At 35.2% G+C, this 15,881-nt stretch overlaps 2 protein-coding genes across 7 annotated transcripts; one reads left to right on the forward strand and one right to left on the reverse strand.

The window, feature by feature from the left end:
* Positions 1-533: 533 nt before the first annotated feature.
* Positions 534-7,375, forward strand: LOC100801902 (DDT domain-containing protein DDB_G0282237). 2 transcript variants are annotated; one of them, XM_006580302.3, is made up of 11 exons: positions 534-674; positions 1,793-1,946; positions 2,160-2,332; positions 3,449-3,867; positions 4,059-4,134; positions 4,539-4,885; positions 5,079-5,515; positions 5,664-5,826; positions 5,902-6,063; positions 6,150-6,238; positions 7,011-7,375. In XM_006580302.3, the coding sequence occupies exons 2-11, from the start codon at positions 1,834-1,836 to the stop codon at positions 7,159-7,161; spliced, it is 2,130 nt and encodes a 709-aa protein (XP_006580365.1). In that variant the 5' UTR covers positions 534-674; positions 1,793-1,833; the 3' UTR covers positions 7,162-7,375. The 2 variants fall into 2 exon arrangements, with proteins under 2 accessions (XP_006580365.1, XP_006580366.1); XM_006580303.4 differs by lacking the exon at positions 534-674 and adding an exon at positions 784-1,137.
* Positions 7,376-8,094: 719 nt separating this feature from the next.
* On the reverse strand, positions 8,095-14,711 carry LOC100802431 (alcohol dehydrogenase). 5 transcript variants are annotated; one of them, XM_041015617.1, is made up of 10 exons: positions 14,583-14,633; positions 14,410-14,467; positions 14,163-14,296; positions 13,607-13,742; positions 13,423-13,492; positions 13,248-13,341; positions 12,557-12,770; positions 12,085-12,226; positions 11,563-11,733; positions 8,095-8,641 (listed from the first exon to the last, which is right to left on the reverse strand). In XM_041015617.1, exons 3-10 carry the CDS (start codon positions 14,260-14,262, stop codon positions 8,450-8,452), a joined length of 1,119 nt encoding a protein of 372 aa, XP_040871551.1. In that variant the 5' UTR covers positions 14,263-14,296; positions 14,410-14,467; positions 14,583-14,633; the 3' UTR covers positions 8,095-8,449. The 5 variants fall into 5 exon arrangements, with proteins under 5 accessions (XP_040871551.1, XP_040871552.1, XP_025984293.1 ...); XM_041015618.1 differs by having other exon boundaries at positions 14,410-14,476; positions 14,583-14,614; XM_026128508.2 differs by having other exon boundaries at positions 14,163-14,467; positions 14,583-14,711.
* Between the last annotated feature and the right edge of the window lie 1,170 nt (positions 14,712-15,881).

The raw sequence follows: 15,881 nt of genomic DNA on the forward strand, positions 1-15,881 counted from the left end.
CTTTTAGGATGAGAAGTGGGTTATAAAGATGGTTAGGGTTCAAATCCCTTCATGGTCCTCCCTTAATAATCTCACCCAGTCCAGTTTATTAACTTAGTCCTTTTTAGTTAATCCCAATGCTTTGATTCCAAGAGCACGTAAATGCTGGTTGACAAGTTGAAATTTGAATTCCAAGATGCAGCGAGAATAAACACGTGTTGGGGTCGCGGGCCACAATATTAAATTGGCAAGGGATGCAATTGCAAATTTGCCACGGAAATTGAAATATATTCTTTTTTTATTACTAGAGGCATGACTCTCTAAATTTTTTGAATAAAAAAATAGCTCAATAAAAAAATAAAAAAGAAATAATATAAAAATAATGAAAAGTTAGTATAAATTAAAAGAAAAATTTAAAATTTAAAAATAAAATTATTCAATAAAAATATTCATTAATTAGGATAATTTTTATTATTAATATTTATAAATTATAGATTAATAGTTATTGATTCTAACAACTTAGGTACAAAGTTACAAGTGCATAAAAATGTGTATTTTTTTTCCCACACACGAGGAGGGGAGAGAAAGCGAAAACGTGAGAAACAACTTGGCTCGCAATTCCGAATATACAAAACGAACACACAAACTCAACTGTCTCGCTTCTCCTTTCAAACCATTCACCAAACTTCTTCACTGTAAGATCCTCTCTCTCTCATTCTCTCTCTTCGCATTTCACACACAACACACACTTAATCCCTCTCTCTTCCACTCTGCAACTTTTGACTTATTCATTTATTAATTAATTAATTTTAATTTTCAACCGCTAATTGCTTGTGGCGGGAACCGGGTTTTTTCGCCGATTCAAGATTGTCCCTTCGTTTCGGATTCGGTGCCTCTCGTGAATGCGGGATGGCGCCTTCGTTCCTTTCTCTGTTTGCGTTTTGGACATTTGTTGCCGCGTTTTGCAGTGGCGTTTGCGTATTATTTCGGTGCCCCGAGAGTTACGCGTTATTATGTGATCCCCTAATAGGGTCGCATTCTAGGGTTTTCTTCTATTCTCTTGCGTCGGGTTTCTTCATGGGATTCTGCGATGCTCTACGCTTTGATTTTCAATGTTGGGCTTTGCGTAGCGTGCATTACTTGGAAAAATAAATATGTGTAATTGTCTTCTCTCTTTTTTTGTTTTTTGGGTTTTTGAACCGACGTCTCGGGGTTTTGTTTCGACCTCGTGTTGCTTTTTTAGCATGTTGCATTGGTTTTAGATTGGATTTTTGTGGTGTTTTTCAATTTTGTCGTTAAGATTGTTGCGGATTGGTTTTCGTTGTTTGTTAGTTATCAATTTTGGGATTTGGGATTTTCTTAGGGTTCCTGCTTCTGAGAATAATGGCTTCAACGAGTGAGTTTGAGTGACATGAGATTGTTATTCGGTTCAAAGTTGTGTATTTCAGTGAGGAAAGTGTATCTGCTGCTTGTTTTGGGTTAGACTGGTCTTAATTTTCATTTGTTTAGTTTTTAAGCTGCTTGTGATTGAGGAAGGAGACCAAATAGAAAACAATGAAGATACTTTTTTCTTCTTCCTTCCTTTGTAACTTTCTTTATCAAAATTCAGATATTGTGATTTTCTTAAAAATAATTCAGACAGTTAGAACTAACTGTAGTGCCGATGTATATTATTTGAGTTGGCTTCTGTGTTGTGGCTCCTCATTGCTTGTTCTGGAACTGTTGAGATTCTTTTATTATTTGCCCCCTAATCAATGGAACTGCTAAGATCATGCCACTGACTGGTTTCTGTTCTATCAAATTGTCGGTGTAGGGTGCAATTCTCTGTTTGATGAGAACTGAGGTTCATCCGCAATGCCACTTTTAAGGAGAAAACCTTTTTCCTTGGCCGAGCCTCCTGAGGATTTGAAGCCAGATGAGCCTGTTTACCAAATTCGATTTACAAAAGAAATCTTTCAAGATTATCAGTATCCTATGTAGTTATCTGTTGTTGTTGTTTTACTTTTGGCATTGTTGCTTTTTAACTGTAACTTGAAAGTGGTTAAAATATATTGATTCGTTTGTCTAGTTTTTTTTAGCATTTTAGGCTAGTTTTTGCAAAGTTAATTAATAATATATGTCTTTGTCATTCCATCCTTAGTTCTGGCAATGAGAGATAATGGTTCCTTAACAAGGAGTAGTGATTATTTGAAGCGATTGAATCTATACCGCCAGAGGGTTTGGATGTGTAAAGTCACTGGAAAAACTGGCTTGACATATGAAGAGGCTTTGGTGTCTGAACAACTTGCTACCGAGAAAGTTCAACAGTTTCCTAAAGAATTAATGACTATTGCTTTAAGGATTATTCAATACAGTAAGAACTACTCTCTTCTGAGTTCTGTGATGAAGTAATATATGTCCATACACTTATGCATACTTTTTTTTTTACTTTATGCATTTCTGTATATATTTCTTTTTGTTCTACATGAATAATTATAATGTTGTCTTCAATTATAATCCCTCTACATCAGCCAAAATATGGTTCTGATTCTATTTTGATCCAATGATGGTATTCAAAAGAGAAAATGACTAAATGAGAGTAGGTTTGTTACGTTTGTACTTTCGTGTTGCACTGAAGTTTGGGGTTCCTGTTTTGTCTGGATGTGTAGTTATCAAGTGTCTACCAAAGGGTTGAAACTAGGTTCCCATTTTTATTCTATTAATTATCAACTTATGTTTCAGTACATACGGTACCTCCAATATGATGCCCTCGATATTGTGTTTCCTGACTTTTGTGGACTAGAGACTTTGACTAACTAGTTGATATTTTACTATTCAGCTGGTTAAACATGTATACATTTTAAGCCTATTCATGTATATCCCACCAGGATAATCCCCATATTGTTTAGATTTCTTCTTTTAGACATTGAGACAACTAGAGTTTCAGTTTTGATATATCCTTTTATACGTATTGCTTCTATTGTGAGCTGTCATAGAAGGTCTTAACTTTTGATCATAGAATGCTGTACAGAAAATGAAAGTGTGTTCTAGGTTTATTTTTTGGATGAATATAAAGACTTCTGTTTTTCTTAGAGAAGTCCTTGACATTGTGAGCATTGACATTTTGATTATTCTCCTTGTATATCATATATTTTTGTTCATTATATTAGACTTTTGACTATTTGGGTTATAATGCTGGCAGCACTTGCTGAGATTAAATTGAAGTGGTTAAGTGATTAACAACTTGTCTGGAGTTAAGACTACTTAAATGTGTTTCGTGAACAGTTATGAAAAATAGTAGAAGACATGTTTCTGAGAATTGAGATTCTCAACTACAAAAACCATGCATGTTTAAGAATTGCTACATAAAATGTTATTGATACATATGCCAGCTGTTGATACAAGTTTGATTATACATTGCTTTTCATCCAAAATTTTGCAATATTTTTCACTTTGTACTGGACTGATTTGTGATCTTTTGTTTTTGCAGGTATGCTCCCTTTGAAGGATCTTGCTGATTCTATTGGTGAGAAATTGCAGGAACAGTTGTTTGTGGGTGCTGAACTACATTGGAAAAAGGATGATGGAGTTCATCCATGCAAAATATTAAAAGTCATTCAGAAAGGAGTTGACACAGTCTCTTATGAGGTAGCTTGGCTTGACAAAAACAAGAATATAAGAGAACAAGCAGAAGTCAGTGCAGAAGATTTGGTGCATAAGAAGCCGCTTTTTAGTAGAAATATTTTGAAGTCTTTTATTCGTGAGTCTACATATCGGAATGCCCCTTGGGTTTTACATGATGAACTGGCTAAAAATCATGGAATATCAACTGACATTCCTGAAGAGTTAAGAGGAAGGGTTTTTTACAAAGATGGACTTTTAGTTTGCTCCAAGAAAAGGAAACACGAGGTACACAGGATAAGGGAAATATGAAAGTTTCTGTTTCTTTTTGCTCTTTTATAGAAGTATTATATTATTGATAAATGAGATAGTATAAGAACATGGTTTAGAAATCCTAATATATGGCTTTTATGATTGGTTTATTATTTTTTTAATTAATTTTATTGCATTATTTTCTGTCCTAAATTTGTCATGTTTAGGAATCACGGGAGGACACCGATACCTGTAAAAAGAAGTTGGATGGTGCACAAGTCGATGATTCTGTCCAAGAGAAAGGTAGAGTTTAGAGATTGAAATCATTTTGGGCCACATGTTAATTTGGTTCTGTCCTTTTATTATGTGAAGTTGTTTAATTCATTTGTTTCCTGATAAAATACTTATCATGAGTCCTGGAGTTTTGGAAGTCATTTTTCTCCCTTATCTCCTCTTTGTCTCTATTTTGTTGGAATTGGCTGGCTGGTGTGGTGGGACTGCAGGTGAATCTCTTCTTGTTGTTTACCTATGTACTACATAGAAAGCATTTTCTCTTATGGTTTAGAAACTACAACGGTCAGATATATTTTCCCTTTACATCATATACCTATAACTATACATAATATCTCTAACAAAAAAATCATGAAACCCCTTTCCCTTGTGATTTAGTTTTATCTAAAAGGTTTCTGTAACCACAAAATTTCCAGAAAATGGTCAACCCAAGGATGCAGCAATCAAATACCCCATTGATGATCTATTGGTGATCCCTAGTCCAGATGATCCTGTTTTCACTGATCGTCCTTCTCCAGCAAAAAGCTTCAATATTCCAATGAGTTGTGTAGGGGAACTCTTGATGGTTTGGGATTTTCTTAGTTCCTTTGGTAGACTGTTGCAGCTGAGCCCCTACTCTCTAGAAGATTTTGAAATTGCAATCTGTCATAAGGATAGCAATGTGGCTCTCGTTGTGGAATCTCATGCAGCACTTTTTCGACTTCTCATCAAAGATGACGATGAATACTCTTTGGCTGTGAAGAATCGAAAATTGAAGTCTAAGGTTACCATCTCACTTACATTAATTTTTTGTTAGTATTAGTATGAGCAATAGATAATTGTCCATATTTCGTGAGATGGCTTGACCCCCAGTTGAATATTTCTTCTTCCTATGTCTGGTATCCTTTGTGACTTGGTTGATGGTTTTTTCATTATTGTTTTTAATGTGACAATGTCTCATTCGTTTTTATTTTCAGATTACAACAAATAATTGGACAGAATATTTATGTCATTTTCTAGAGATGATCAATATTCCTGAACTATGGCAACATAAAACAACTATAAAACGGGGACATTATGGCCTTGTAGATGCCAGTGCTAAATTAAGAATCTTAGGCGAATTGGTCAATCGGGCCCTTGAAACTGCAATTTTCAGGGGAAAGTTAGATGAGATTATTGAACAGCGACAGGCACTTGGGGCCACTAGAAGGGGAGAAGCTTTGGAAAATGGTAGAAGGAGAAGAGAAGAAAAGGAGCGGTTGAAAGCTGAGTCGGAAAGCAATGGATTTGTGGATGGGTATCATCTGAACGGTGAAAATGTCCTAGCAAACAATAGTATACAAAATGGAGATGTGGGAGAGAAAAGAATTATAGAGATAGAACCATCTGGGCAAAATGATCCATTGGGCAGAAGGTTAGATTTTATCATGTGTGCTGTTTCTGCTTACCAATATATATCTACAAAACACCTTATTCTATTTGGAGGTTATTATTAAGTTCACCAAAAAAAATTTGGTGGTTATTACATTTCACTTTATTTCCTTTTAAAAATTAATTTGTAGTGGGATCAAGCATTTAAATTCTGCTCCAAAAAAGACACTTAAGAAGTTAAATTCAGAGCTGAAAGAACCAACGGAAAATGGAAAAGAATTATCCAGAAAGGAATCACCAAAACAGTTGAAGGCTGATAAGGATTCATCAGAGAAGAATAGTGACGAACAGAGGGTGCTGCCTATCTCCCTGTTTAGATTGTTGTCTGTTCCTTAAATTGATCTTTTATTGACATTGCCTATTGTACAGAAAGAATATTTCGAACGGGAGATGGAGAAGCGATTTATTCGTAGGAGCCCATTAGGTAAGGACAGAGATTACAATAATTATTGGTGGTTCTGTCGTTATGGGAGGATATTTGTTGAAAGCTGTGACTCCAAGAAGTGGGGATACTACAGCAGTAAGGAAGAGGTACTAGATGAAAACAGCTTTCTATATTCCCATTATTATTTGTCCACATTTTTCTTTCCTAATTTTCTGTTGGCTTGCTTGAATAGCTTGATGCATTGATGAGTTCACTGAATTGCAAGGGTGAGCGGGAAAGGGTACTGCGAAAGCAGCTAGAAAAATATTATAGTACAATATGGTGAGTCAGATTTGTTTTTCAATGTATGAAGAATACCTAGATGGCTTTTTCCCTTGTTTTCTATTTGCATGATAATTAAGTTATATCTTGATGCATACTTCAGCAGAAGCCTTGGTTTTTAGACTTGTCCAATGTGCACATATGCTTCTAAGGTCGCTTGTACTGTTAGCAGATAAAAATAAATGATATTTTGCTGTTGTGTGTGTGATGTTAGATTGATAATGTTCTACTTATGTAGAAGGATCTTCAAGTTGGGCTAATCAATATTCTGGAGTTGTTGGCTGTGGCTTAAGTGAAATATAATATTCTCTAAATTTATTATAAATGTGGTTATATTAGTGACCATGATAGTGACATTATTTCCATCTATCATGTTTCTGATTTAGATGTTGTGAATAAACGTACTATATTTAACTGAGTACAAGAATTTAAAACTTTAACCATGCAAAATTAAGAGAAAAAGTGGTGGAGAGGAGAGTTGAGAAAACAAAGAAAAGGGAAGGGAAGCTATGGAATTAATACTATCTAGTGGTTTTTACCCAAAAAATTATGTTTCGCTGTTCTTCTTGGGATTTAAATTTACTTTAATAGTACTAATTTGTAGTAGTTTAGGTAACAAACATCTGAATTAGATAGGAATTTTTTGAAACTTTTGGAATAGAGTGAAGATTGAAAGCTGCCTCTGTGTTCACTTTATTAGTTAAGATTTTATTTTTTAATCCACCCCCCCCTTGTTTTCTGAGATTCGTTCTTTTTATTTTTATGTTTTCAGCTCAGAACTCCAGAAAACATCTAAGGATTTGATGCACAGGTTTGTAGATGAGTCTGTTCTTCGTAGGTCTACTCGTGTTAGAGCTCAACCAGGGCAGAACCCCTCCGATGCTTGCCTCAGATATAAAAACAAGTACCATAAAGAAGAATAGGTGGTGCTAGGGGAAATTCAGTAAAGTTACCTTCAAACGAATGGAACTTGGAACTTTTAAAGGAGCTTAGTTTGATTCATTGCCTTGACTGTAATAGAGATTAAGCAGTTTTCCGATCCATTTTTGGATGATGGACAAGCATGCGTGTATGCTTGTTTCAGAAATTTTGTACATTACTTATTCGATTCATCAATAATATCTGAAACTGCAAAAATTGAATGCCGTTTTATTCCCTCTGTTTTATTGACGTAGCAAGGATAAGTAATTCCAGTACCGCCAAGGCACATGTATGTATCCTTACAACTCACTTGTATACCCCGGGGGCATTAGGGAATCTCTTTGGAAAGGAATGGCCATTGAACGAGACCGTGCTTGTCAAAACTCAAAACAATATTTTAAAAATTGAACCAAAAATTCAATAAGCGAGACTTTTAGGTCTTGGTTTAATTTGTTAAACTAATTTAATTGGTGTTTTAACATGATCTGGATCCGGTTATGTAGTTGAATCATAGGTAAAATCTTTTAATCAAATTCCTGTGATCGTGTAAACTTTGACAAATGTGAATTAGGAGTTGTATTGTTATGGAGTTTGGAAAGTTGAAAAACCGTTGATCAATATTTTTTTCTCTACTTTGTTTGTATTGTTATGGAGTTTGGGAAGTTGAAAATTAACATTGGATATTTCGAATAATTTTCAAGGTACGTAAACTCCAAGTTTATTAAATTTATGGAGTTGTTTAGTGGGACTGCTAAGCACTAGGATTTAAATCTATACCTTGGAGAGTACCAACAAATGTGAATTAGGATCCTATTTCCGACATTGTTGGAGATGCAATGATTATTTAACAAAGGATCTTCAAGAATTTGGCTGCTCTAAGTACGTAAAGTTAAAAAGTAAAAGCCACATTCACCCATAATTTGTACAAAAATTCATTTTGGAAACATTTTTTTTAAATTTACTTTCTTGGAGCATGTCTAGCTTTTCTGTTATTTTCCTGCTTTTTCATCATCAGTTTTATGGCATGCCAATGATGAGCATTCAGAGACTATTATTCTTCACCTTGGTGTACCTATTTGATTACATGAGTTAGAACTTAGAAGCAAAGCAATGCACAAAAAGAAAAACAGTTTTCATTTGAACATGTCCCTGCAATGACACATCAGAGGACATCTATCTATTTGTGTTCTCAGGGCACCAACACCTTGCAACTCCAAAGCATGTATATCTTGTAGGGTGTGAGAAGCAGAGCTATTGCTGCTGCAGAAAAGCATTGCTGGGAATATAGAGCTATATTATCTCGATCACAGCTCGACCGACAATTTTTCCTTCATTGAGATCTTGGAATGCTTTTCCTGCCTCGTCAAAGGTGTATGTTCTAGAAACAGCATGGCCAAGATTGAAGATTCCTGTTTCTGCCAGTCTAATTAACTTAGGAAGATCTTGCCTCGCTCTGCCTCCATATGAGCCAATAACTTGTATCTGCTCAAATAAGAATTTAACATTTTTAGATGAAAAGAGAATACAATCAATTAACATTGCAGAAAACAAACGGGTTTTGTTAACATGCGTCCTACACAGGCTAAGAAGCATTTTTGTCCCTGATTATATTATCCTAGTAATTGAAGAAAATATCAAATGCTTTTTGGATTTTCAATATATTAAATGCTTTTACTTTTCAGTTGATAGTTTCTATTTTAATTTCACATGTTAACAAAACGCAAAACAATATTAAACTTAAGTGAGTGTGTTTGATAAACTTAAAACTTTTGTAATGTTTGAATATATTCATTTTAGGTACTGAAGGTGTATTAAGATAAAACAAGGTTCCTCTAAAGTAAGTTAGAATGAATCCACCCTTCATTTAATTTAAAGTACATCATGATCTTAACCCCCTGAACATTCCTTGCTTGCTTCAGAGACAATCTCACTTTAGAGTGGCTTTTTCCCTTAAAATATGCTACTGACATTTAGTAAAATAAATGAGGCTAGTTTGCTACACTAAAGGAATCTATTGTCATTTAGTAAAATATACTGAATATTTTAGCACTTCACTCGAATTCATTTTTGGAAGAAACTAATATTGAGGCTTCTACTGCCGAGGTACCTTCACCTTCCCCTGCAACAGCTTCTTTACCTCAAGCTACTACTTCTCAAAATGATCTTGTCACAATGTGCACAAGAGCTAAAGCTGGTGTTGTCAATCCTAGACTTCATCCTACTCTTCTTCTAGCTCATTCTGAGCCCAAGTCAACAAAAACTGCTTTTTCCAATCCTACTTGGTTTGCTGCAATGAAGACTGAGCATGATGCTTTGATGAAAAATGTTGCGTGGACTCTTACTAAACTGCCTCCATCTAGGGCTCCAATTGGCTGTAAATGGGTGTTTAGGGTGAAGGAAAACCCTGATGGCACTATCAACAAGTACAAAGCAAGACTTGTAGCAAAGGGATTTCATCAGAAACTTAGTTATGATTACAATGAGACATCCTCCTGTAATCAAACCAGTAACTGTCAGAATTCTTTTGTCTCTTGCCATCACTCACAACTGGAGTCTTCAACATTTAGATGTCAACAATGCATTTTTAAATGGCATTCTTGAAGAGGATATTTACATGAGTCAGCCTCTTGGTTTTGAAAACAGCAACAAGCAACTTGTGTGCAAGCTGCACAAAGCCATCTATGGCCTAAAACAAGCTCCTAGAGCTTGGTTTGACAAACCTAAGGCTACTCTTCTTCAATACAATTTCAGGTCCAGCAGATGTGATACTTCATTATTCATCTACACTGAATCCAGCACTGTGATCTACATGTTGGTGTATGTTGATGACATTACTGTCACAGGCAACAATCCTAATTTCATTAAATCCTGGTTACTAAACTTAATTCTGAGTTTTCTTTAAAGGATTTAGGTAATCTGGATTATTTTCTGGGTATTGAAGTCAGACCTCAGCCTAATGTGCTCTTATTCTAACTCAGTCCAAGTATACAAGAGATCTGTTGACTAAAACCAAGATGGATGAAGCTAATTCCATCTCCTCTCCAATGGTTGGTGGCTGCAAGTTAACCAAATCAGGGTATGAGTCTTTTTCTGATCCCACTCTATACAGATCTGTTGTGGGTGCTTTGCAGTATGCAACCATCACCAGAACTGAAATTAGTTTCTTGGCCAACAAGGTCTGTCAATTTATGTCAGATCCCACTGAACAGCATTGGGCAGCAATAAAAAGGATTCTCAGATACTTGGCAGGCACTATTAGTTTTGGCTTAAGCTTCCTTCCTTCCTTCCTCTTCTGGACCTCCATTTTCACTGCATGCATATTCTGATGCTGACTGGGCTTCTGACCCAGATGACTGAAGGTCTACTTCAAGAGCAGCAGTTTCTTTGGCTCAAATCTGGCATCTTGGTGGTCTAAGAAGCAATCTGTGGTTGCTAGGTCCAGCATAGAAGCTGAATATCGTAGTCTGGCTTTGGCTACAGCAGAGGTCACATGGATAAATTCTCATGCAACTCCTATCATTTTGTGACAATATGAGCACTGTTGCTCTTGCTCATAATCCTGTGATGCATTCTCGCACCAAACATATGGAACTTGATTTATTTTTTGTCAAGGAGAAAGTCATTGCCAAGCACCTTCAAGTTGTTCATGTTCCAGCTGTTGATCAAAGAGCATATATTCTCACAAAGGCCCTCACTCCTAATTTTACTACATATAGGTCCAAGCTCAGAGTGGTTGAAAAGCATTCTGCCAACCCCTCATGAGCTTGCGGGGGGTATAGGAGTACACTTACTCGGTGTAGTAGTTTTCTTTTTCCTTCAGCTAATATGTAAGGCTTAACTATAGTTAGTAGTTAATCTATAGTGAGTTGTTAACAGTTAGGACAGCTGTCACTAACTAACTCAGGTTAGTTGATAGTTACATAACTGTAACTGTTATATAAACAGAATTGTAAACTGTTTTCAATTGGGTTGAATACAATCATCTTTTCACCTCAATTTAGTTCTCTTTCAGATTTTCTCTCACGGATTCATTTAGTCTTCAACAAAGACTACTAAATATTTTCAGTCTAAATATTTCTCATAATTTGCACTGAATTAGGTTTCAAAGAGGCCCCTTGGCATGTACAATTTCAACCAAAAGATCATCTTCAATCAGTTTGTTCAAGTAAAGGCAAATTACTTCTACTTTCTAGTCCTTAAAAGCCAAACTTCAGTTTAGCCAGGGAAAGAGGATGGCTACTAAAGAGAAATTGGAAAAAGGAAAACCGAAGTTGATGACAAAACAAACATTAATATGTTATAATCATAATAAGCAGTTTAAATTCATTCTGAATGGAGGTAGTGGTTATATGTGGGAGTACCGGTAACAATCACATTGACAACAGTTAAGTAAGAGAACACACCTTTCGGCGAACAAGCCGATTTATATCCACCTCTCCTAAAGAACCAGCTTGTGCCAGTCCAATCATCACAGCTTTCCCCCCATCCTTCACACTTTGTGTGCACTGAGCAAATGTCTGTGGTTTCCCCAAGGCTTCCACAGCAACATCAACACCCTTTCCACCAGTAATTTCCTGTGTGATAATGTAAACAATTAAAAAAGAGAGTCTCTTCAAGTGAACAAAATGATGCCATGATAGTTTGAGCAGATAACATATCAGGAGCCAACAGGCAGTGTGTGTATGTAAAAAGGTGATTTGGCAGAGTACACAAACCATTAAGTATGTCAAGGTCAATATAAACATGTAATGAATGAACTGCTCTTCCTTTTTACATATTGAAATACACAGCAAATCCCTTTTAAATTTTGTGATATAGAAGTCATTCAAGAGCCATAGAAGGTCTTTTTGCTTTGAAAGTTTTCTAATGGAATTTATCTAACAAATATTGATTCAAGGTAGATACATATAGAGAAATGCACATACAAGTATCTTTTCAATGGGATCTTCCTTTGCTGAATTTACAGTGTGAGTAGCACCAAATGTCTTTGCTTTCTGTAGCTTTTCATCCCGTACATCCACAGCAATTATATCTGAGGCACCAAAGGCTCTAGCTATCTGTAAACAACTGGAATGGGTGACAAAGTTAAAAGGATACACAATTTGATTAGAGCCAATAGAGCTGATACATGGTCAACATAGGAAATCTACTGGTTCCCAATTATACCGTAAATGAGTATTAACTAATCTAGTGACCAGTGGGGTTTCTACAATTTATATAGCTCTTCTCAAGTTCTCAATTGCCAATGGCTAGCACATATAATGTTTTGCATATCACAAACAAGAACTATGTTTTTTTCTTATTAACTCAAGATAAATAAGACAACTACAAAAGGCAATAGGCACAGCTAGGTGAAGATTTAACAGCATAAAAATCTTCCAAAAATAGATTATTTACCTAGAACCAACACCTCCAGTTCCAATAACAGCAACAGAATCACCAGGACGCACTTGAGCTGCATGAGCCATAGCGCCGTAAGCAGTAAAAACAGCACATCCTAGAATTGCAGACTCTGTATATGGCAATGAGTCTGGTAATACAGACACTCCATTTGCTGGCACAACGCAGTATTCAGCAAGCCCTCCCATACTATACATGAATGCTGGTTTTCCTGTAAGTAGCAAACTTTTTTCAGTATTCCAAATTTTCCAATAATGAATGATCCCACAATTAGGGATAAATGCACTTGAAGAACATTGAAATATGTACTAGCTGAATATAGAACATCATAGTAGAGAAAAAATGGGAATAATAGACACACACTCTTAGTATGAAGTTATAATTCATTACAGTTAAGCTTGTATGATAAATGAAAATATTGAGAAAATACACTTCTTTGATGAAAAAGGAAGTTGGCATGCTTAAGGATTAGTAAAATCAGTAGTATGTGTATACTATCAAGAAAAAAGTAGCTCAGGTGTCTGCAGTGGTGATGCTTGTAGTAGTGTGATAAGAAAATAAGATTAAAAAAAGTCAAATTACAAGACTTTTAAATAATATCCAAATCACTACTGCAGCTGCTGGTAGTAGACATAGGGCAAATATAGCAACATAGTTAGGCTTGAAATAATAGGTAAATCATACTAACCACTGTTTCGAAAAAAAAGTCGAGTTTCACCATCATAGAGGGTTCCTTTTGCCCGGTTATAGGCAAAGAAAGCTTCACATAGATCATCATGGCCCTGTATACCATTTGGAGACAACATCAACAATGAACAAGAATCCAGTTAACATACAGAGTGAAGTGTTTAACACAGTATTACCTTTGAACAGTAGGAGCAGTTGCCACAAGGCATGATGAAGGCCCCAACAACTCGAGATCCAACTGGAAGCCTGAAACGCAGAGAAGCAAAATTGTCATTCCTACTGGTCATTATCTAGAATGAAATTATATTTTCGTTAAGTAGAACATCATGACACAGAAATCACATTGCCAATAACTTTCACCTTTCTATGGTTTTGCTGTCAGTGAGTGCTCCATGTTCAACAACCTCACCGGTAATCTCATGCCCCACAACACAAGGACTGGAAAACGGAATTTCACCTTTCATAACATGTAGATCAGAGTGGCATACTCCACAGGCTACACCAAAACACAATTAGATTCAATGATAAGAAACCTCTTCAATAAAAAAACACATCTCATTCCCTCCACTGGACACTAGGATCCTTCCCCAGCCCCCTCTTGTTTTTTTTTTTTTTTTTTTTTTTTGTGTGTGTGTATACTTCGAAAACAATCACTCAGAGTGGTTAGTATCTAAAAACTGACACTCTACAAGCAGGTTTCATTTTTTTCTAACGCCCTTTCATTTCTCACTTGACTTGTACAAAGCACACCCTCAGAATCATATCAGTGTACGACAAAATTAAATGAGGTAAATTTGAAAAGACACATGATGAGCAGTAGATAATAACAAAAAATAAAATTAAAAAATTGAATTTCGGGGAAGACCCTTGTTGCCATTAACGTTGTGGATGCACAAGAATTGAAGGGTACCCTTACCTTTGGTTTTGATGAGAACTTCACCGGCCTTGGGGCGAGGCATGTTAAATTCCTCGATGGTGAGAGGCTTGTTGGGTTCCCAATACACAGCTCCACGCATGTAAGATGGCAATGCATCACCACCAACACCTTGGCTATGAAATGAAGAAAAAGACACAGAGAGAGGGTTGAGGATTGAGGAATGGCGAGACAACAAAGACCAAGAAGAAGCAAACTTGGAGTAGTGGGTGGCGATGTTCCTACGAACCATTGCAGATGTCATTTCTGAATTTCAGAGACAATATGCTGTGATGAATCACGACAACCTACGGGAACTGAGTGAGTTGATGATTACAACAAAGTACAAACAACTACATAGGAATTAAATACTAAATCAACTATGAGATGAGATAGAGATCCCAACTTGACGTGTCATCTTACCTTAGTATTCAACTCAACCTTAAATACAACTTGCAGCAAATGCCAAATCCATTGCCACGACTAATAATATTTGTATAATCAATTATAGTACTTTTTCTTCTTTTTTTTGTGGGTGAACCATTATTTGTTCTAACACTTTTTAATTCCGCGATCAAGGATAGATAAATGGTATGATTCACATTGGTATTTTTTAAGAAATTAATGTTTTCTTTTTTGTAAAATAATAAAATAATGTTGGAGTCATAGGTCGAATATTGAAATTAACAGAGTATCCTATCCAATCTAATTTTAATGCTCAGGTCAATCTGGTTGAACTTAGGCTTTCTTTGACTACCACCCCTTGAAGAACTCCTTACCGAATAATATTCATTTCAAAAAAACATGAAACTTATTAAAATTCACACACACACAGTCCTGCTTCTTTTTCGCACGCCTATTTGGTAAAATTATAGTTGGAAAAAATAATTGTATTATTTCAAAATGGTATATTATAAAAAATAATTAAAATAAATAAACATTTTTTATCCGAAAAATAAATAAACTTGATACTAGAGTTGTGTACGCATTCAAACACCAATTTTCAAACCGATCCCCATACTTTTTTTTTATTGAATTCCATAATTCCTACTATTAAACTTCAATAATTGCCTACGTCTTGAAAAGAAACATTCTTCGTAGTGCTTTGAATTTTTACTTTAAACTATTTCCCGAATATGCAAGTAGTCAGTAAATTATTTTGATAATAACCTTTGGATAAGACCAATCTGGCGTGTTCGGATAAAACATATGACGACACAGTTACTTTTATACAGTTTATTTATATAATAAAAACTAAAAAGGATACTAGACTAGAGTGCTCGACATGCAAAATAATCCATTTTGTGGATAATTATATAAATATATAAATATATAATATTATATATATATATATATATTTATATTATGAAAAAAAAAAGAATTGTAAATTTAGCTCATGTAATTATATAGGATTAGATATAGACACTTACGAATTGAATCGACAATATAAAGCTATAAACAAAAGCGTTTTAAATTTTGGATGATTAAAAGGTGTTATATAACTTTTCTACATTGGTAAGATTTATTTTGTTTTAAATGAATTGTTCATATTTATCTGATCTTTTTAAATATTTTTAGTTTTAGTTTCACTTAAATTAAAAATATATAAATATATGTACAATCACTTGCTCGTTGCTAGTCAAATGCATTTGTGTCACGGTTGAATCGTATTTTCGATATGTTGGTAATGTTAGTGAACAAATCAACAAAGGTTTATAAAGA

The sequence above is a fragment of the Glycine max genome, chromosome 5 (assembly GCF_000004515.6).
Source record: "Glycine max cultivar Williams 82 chromosome 5, Glycine_max_v4.0, whole genome shotgun sequence".
In the NCBI taxonomy this organism is placed as follows: domain Eukaryota; kingdom Viridiplantae; phylum Streptophyta; class Magnoliopsida; order Fabales; family Fabaceae; genus Glycine; species Glycine max.